This window comes from Calypte anna, chromosome 1 (genome assembly GCF_003957555.1).
Source record: "Calypte anna isolate BGI_N300 chromosome 1, bCalAnn1_v1.p, whole genome shotgun sequence".
Classification (NCBI taxonomy): Eukaryota; Metazoa; Chordata; class Aves; order Apodiformes; family Trochilidae; genus Calypte; species Calypte anna.
The window spans coordinates 36415031-36421030 of NC_044244.1; the positions used below are offsets into that span (position 1 = coordinate 36415031).

Below are 6000 nucleotides of genomic sequence, written 5' to 3' on the forward strand. Positions count from 1 at the left end.
TCTCTGAGGTCCCTTCCAACCCAGCCAATTCTATGATTCTATGATTCTACATTTGAACAGCCTAAAGCAATACAGTCTCTTCTGCTCCTGTTTTTCATAAAAGCCTCACTCCTATTATCTCAGGAAAAAGATGTGAACTTTAGATTCAGTATATTCAGATATTAAGGTACCCAGCCCCTGCCAAGCAATTCTTTGAGGTGAGTTGATTCTTATTATTTACAAAGCTGAAGGACTGATCAGTCATTTTAATATAATATAAAGTCAGATTTTTTCTGTACATTGAAGCTATGTTTATGTGTCCCAAGTTTCAGTAAGACTCATCTCTGGAGCACTTCCAGCCTCTTCTACAAGTTGCTCTGTCTTCCTTTCTATTTTCTGCATCATGTGTTTTAATATATACATTGAATTTTCAATTTAACATATTCATATATTAACTAATTTTTACTCTAAACCTTTCCTCTGCTGGTAGGTGCTAAGCATTAAAAGATACTCTGAGTAACACAAATCAAGATCACCCATTCAAAGTCATTATCACAGCTTTTCCAAAACTCTTACTCTTTCTCCACAGTCAGACTCTGCATAAAGGTGTCTAGAGCAGCAAAATCAGTCTCTTCTCCCTGTCTCATTATGAACTAGAGTGAAATACAGTGCACCTTCCATCCAACAGTCCATATAGAGAAATGTCATTGAAAGCTAACTCCTTTATAGAACATCATCCCATGCCAAATCCAAGTACAAAACCAAGGATTTAATATTCTGCTACTGAAACACTATTTACTCTCACTTGTCTAACTCATGAAAAATTAGAAGTTGAATCAATGAGTATGCCTCACATCATTTTTGCTTTGTCTTTTTGCTTTGTCTTCTGATAATCAATCTTCCCACACACTATATTGTAAATGGCTTAGCCTTTAGCTTTGTCTTTGTGTTTCAAGATTCAAGCTTTTTCAAAGTGCTAAATTCAGACTTCTGGACTTTGATCAGGAATGAGATGTGACAGCAATTTCATTTCAGGAGAAGGCAATCTGAAAGAATTTAGACAGCTTTCTCAGTACATCAAGATGAGGTACCTGACAGGTTTGGCAGAAATATTTTGCTGGATCAGCAAAACCTTTGTTGAATCACCCATCAGGACAACTGTATAGAACATACATTAAAATACATTGTTAGTCACAGTCTTACCTTCCTGAGTTCTAAAGTCATCCTCAGCAAATTTATTGAAGTTGCCACACAACCCACATGTCTTATTATAGTGCTTTTCTTGAAGGAGTATCTGAATATTCCCACTGATATCAATCCTCACCACGAAGCCATGCTCATCACTGGATATTTTATAATAACCTGCCTCCTTCTCTATAAATATTCCATTGGAGGCAAAAGGTATGGAAATCCTGTGAAAAGAAATAGGAATTTCTCAGAATATGACACAAAAAACATCACGTTTTTTTCTGCTGGAATACTTGTTCCCCCAGGTACCTTTTGTCTTCCTGCCTGACAGTGCCATCTAAAGAGAAGTGAATACTAAAATATTCTCCAAGATACACAGCAAAGCCAATTTTCTCTCCATCCTGGTAGTCACCTGAAGAGAGGAGACATAAGAAATATTGTTAGTTCTGGGATTCAGGAGAACAACTGGGAAGTAAACGTTGCAGGGTTGGGAGCTTATCACCTAACATTTTCAAGAGCCATCCAGTGATTTCACCCCATAGTTTTAACCATGAAATGGATAGATGGATAGAGATGGAGACAACTTTTCTCAGGCTCTGAGACAGAAGGATGTGGAGAGTTCAGAGTCCTTTTTTGGCTTTTCCCCATTGCCTAGCTTTGACTTTACAGTGCTACCCATGCTGGATCTCCTGCTCTGAGGTAGCCAGCTCTGCTCAGACCTAGACATTTTACTCATCAATGTAAATTGCACTTTACAGCCAGGAAACCCAAAACAAAAAATCAAACCCCAACACATGTATTAAGAAAGAAATAAAAAATAGATATTATCATACTTTATATTTTGAAATATTTTATTTGGCACAAGAGTATTCAGTCGTGGTTGGTTTGTTTGGTTTTTTTGTTTTATTTTTTTTTTTTTTGCTTTGGTTTTGATAGATCACACAAAATGCTGCAATCAGTTCATACTTCACATATGCAGGTAGGGTTGTTCTACACATAAAAATTTTGTTATTCAAGTTAAAGATGAAATTCTTTAAATCATTACACAATTCCTTTTCAGAGTCATGGGATCAGTTTACTTTAATTTACTTGCAGTCAGTGAAAAGTAATATTAAATGATTAATACAGAACAGTTACTAGTGAATATAAGAATACCTATGAAAATAGTTTGGTATGTAAGTAATACAGTTTTGGTTCACACATCATATCTTGCCTATCCCCAAGAATAATGCTGCAGAGGATCATACTAATTCGAAGGTCTTTTGTCCTACAGGATGGGATTTGCCTTACTGGGGGGATTTAGCATACAGATACAATTATTTCTGTAAGGTCTTGTAGTTCCTATTCCTGTACTCAGCTTTAACAGTCACACTGCCCTAACAAATTCAAAATTTAAAAAGGTCTAATTTTCCCTCTTTAGAAATGCCAGTAAAAAAATCTCAATTTCTTGGGATTTTAGGCATATGTGACCTGTATTACCAAGGGATAACAGAAGAAAAAGTGACAGAATTTTCTCACATGAGCAAATACAAGGTCTTTTTATGCAATGGTCCATCCTGTCTGACAAAGGGTGTTTACTTTTCTTTTGTCCTCCTTGGTGGAATCCAAGTGCAATGCCACATCCCTACAATATTTTGTATTTATTATTTCTTGGTATCTTGCTCAGACTCACCTAGGAGTGTGAAAGAGCGCTTGTGACAGTCCCCAGCAAGGACATAACTGCAGTCCCCAGCAAAACTGTAGAAAGAACCATCAAAAGTTTTGATGTGATCATTCCCAAAAAGGCTGCAACGGGAAACTGATGACTCCTGGAACGATGAACCTGATGATCCTGGATATCAAAACACAACATGTTTTGCAAAACAATCATTTAGTATCTCAGGAACTTCTCTACTGGAATTTTTGGCTATTGACCATTGGATGTACTGGACCTTCAGCTCTAGCTTTAAAGACAGAAAGTATACAGGATCAAGCACAGATATTTTATTTATTATATGCAATAGTGAAATGGATTTTTGGTTTATTTCTAGTGGCCCACATGTGTAATTTCAGTCCTGCTCCTTTGAGAAAAGTCATTCACTCCCATTAAGATCAGCAGGGCAGTAGTAAAGCCCTATAGATCATTCAGCCTAACTGACTTTGAGGAATCTTTGTGACTCACAGTGCTTGTTGCAATGTTAAGAGCAAAAAGAAATAATTTTATCAATGTCTCTAGTGTGATGAGAATATTGCCTAAAACAGGATTGCAGGATTAGGTGGGCAAAAGGGGTCAAGGTGGTGGGACGGGGAGGTGGTGGCATAGGAATCTCACAGAAGAGTCAATAAAAATTTATTGTAGCTCCTAGATAACACAAAATTAACATGTTTTCCTACCTGATATGACAGTGGCCAGAAGTAGGTTTGTTAGCATCACTGCCAAGAGAAGCATCTGACAAAAAGAGAGATACTAGAATATTAGTTTGAGATGCTTAGTCTGTGTCACAACAACTCACTATTTTCTGTCCTTTCTTTAACTAGGCTTTTTTGAGGTTCTATAACATTGCCAAAAGCCATAATCCATACAGACTATCACAATAATTCAGTTATCCACTCATGCTTCTTTAAATAGGTAATCTGGGAGAATAACTATTCCCATTTCCACTTCTCATTGCGGAGAAACGCTGGATACCTCCACAGAAAATGCAACCCAACATATATGCATACTCTGATTTATACCAGTTAATGCATTGCACACATACAGCCATTCAATACACAGCATTATTTATCAGACAACATGACATGAAGAAGAACACCAGACCAGATCAGACAACTTGGCTCCAGTAGAAATCACCTCCTCTGCACAAGATTTGCATCCTGCCCAAACATCCACAAAGGGAAAGAACATATAGGCTTTGCATCAGCCAACAGGCTTGGCTGGCAGCCCATTATAACCAAGTGCTTATAATCCACTGGTTCCAGGGTTATAATATACTTGGGATAAGAAGCAAGAAGTAAAGGGGGGAAATTATGCACAGAATAGAGACCCAGAATGAAAATTTCCATTTGCCAAAATCAGTTTTAGCCTTCCCTCCTGCTTTCTACAGCCAAAACATCAGCCTTTACGCATGTCTATAAACTCCCTCCTGTACATACTGTCAGGCCCTTATAAATAATAATAGGATATGAGTGTTATGCAGATGGTAACATACAGATGCGTGTTCTGTGCCAAGACATTAAAAAAGCTGTAAGTAGCTCCATCTAAGGGAGTTAATTTCAGGGCTCATATAAACAATTATAGAGGCTTAACTATAGCCTACTTAATATATTAACACCAGGAGACCAGATACACCTTTCCCTAAAAGAACCCTCCAATTAAAGACATTTGCAATGGCAAATTCTGATTTCATTTTACAGACACACACTTCTTATTGATGCCAGTTATGCAGGTCCAATTCACAGACACATAAATAAATGCTGAGTTTGCCTTATTTGCAAAACACAGGAAAAGAAAGAGCTATAATAAAACTAAGCTTAATATAAGGCTGCAAATATCAATCTGATAGAAGGCTGTTACTGCTGCAAGACAGCCAAGAAGTGGCAACTGCATGGGAATGAGACAGCAAAGTAAAGGTAAAGAAAACAGTAGGCATTATTCTCAGATTACACAGTTGCTAGTGGATTTTTTAGTGCATGCACTGTGTTACTTTGACCAAATCAGATATTACTTTTCTTTGTTAACCCTTCAGTTTCACAAAGTAGGCAAAGAAAAAAAAGACAGGGCATAAAACCCTTCTCTTCATCCCCTTTTCACCTCCTAGTCTGTTCCAAGCTGCAGACTTGACATTTCCCCTGAATCTAGTCCAGTAGGTTCCACTAAAAAAATCAGAATATGATCCAGATCTGCCAGTCTATAACCTTCTATGATTTTATCATTGGTTTCTTTAGAAATAAATGTACCTTCTTCTGTGCGAGATTCCTCTTGCACATGAACGAGAAGCTCCTCCAGTTGTCACCTATAGCTTACACCACCATTGTTCCTGTGTTCTTTCAGAAGATAGGACTGGAATGGCTTTGGTCTGAAATGTCTTGTTTTTGTACAAGCCAGGAACTCTTGTTCATTTAAAAAGGAAAGATAAAGACCACACGTCACGTCCGTCTGACTCTCAAGACAATAGTTTAAATTGCTATCGTGTAAATCAGGAGCCTAATTGCCAGAAAGTTACAATGAGGGGAAATAGTTTTTGAAACTTACATGACAGATAAGTCTTTGAAATATATTTTGCATGTGTACGTGTGACAAATCTCACTCACTGAGCCAGTAGGTGCATATTTATTTGAAATACTCTTGTTAAAGAGGAATAGTAGGATGCTCCATATATCAAAGACAACAGAGCTATGTATTATTTCTTCTGGTGAACAACTGCCTCAAAGGAGGAAAAAGAAAAAAAAAACAGAGAGTATATTGAGCTGGTTTTCTACTCCAGGGATGAACATGTTTAAATTTTGTCATATTCTATTCAATCAACACATTCTGTCTCTGAATTTGCAATAGTTTATAGAGGTACCCTCTGGAACAACACATAGTAACAAGTTAATCATGCATATACTTGTTTTCAGAGATGGGCACTAAGCAAAAAATGCAAAGTAGGTAACACCTTACTTTACCTTTCAATGTCCCATACTTTGTATTTTTAATAGCTACTAGTAATAACAAAGGGGCCAGGAAGCAACGTGTTTTCCCGTAAATCGTTTTTTGTCACTGGTTCACAGAATGAGGTCCTTACTTCAAAGCAAGAAAAACAATACAAACCCATAAAAATATGCCTCCTAGTAGTCCCCAGCAGACATGCCTGC

At 37.3% G+C, this 6000-nt stretch overlaps 1 protein-coding gene across 1 annotated transcript in view; it reads right to left on the bottom strand.

The window, feature by feature from the left end:
* VWF (von Willebrand factor) overlaps positions 1 to 5229 on the bottom strand; it is a 133649-nt gene extending 128420 nt beyond the window's left edge. The window contains exons 1-5 of the mRNA XM_030444075.1: positions 5104 to 5229; positions 3541 to 3595; positions 2840 to 2998; positions 1477 to 1579; positions 1183 to 1391 (exon numbers count right to left, since the gene is read on the bottom strand). Coding sequence (XP_030299935.1) covers positions 1183 to 1391; positions 1477 to 1579; positions 2840 to 2998; positions 3541 to 3595; positions 5104 to 5133 — 556 coding nt within the window. The 5' untranslated portion in view covers positions 5134 to 5229. The remainder of the gene's footprint in view (positions 1 to 1182; positions 1392 to 1476; positions 1580 to 2839; positions 2999 to 3540; positions 3596 to 5103) is intronic.
* Between the last annotated feature and the right edge of the window lie 771 nt (positions 5230 to 6000).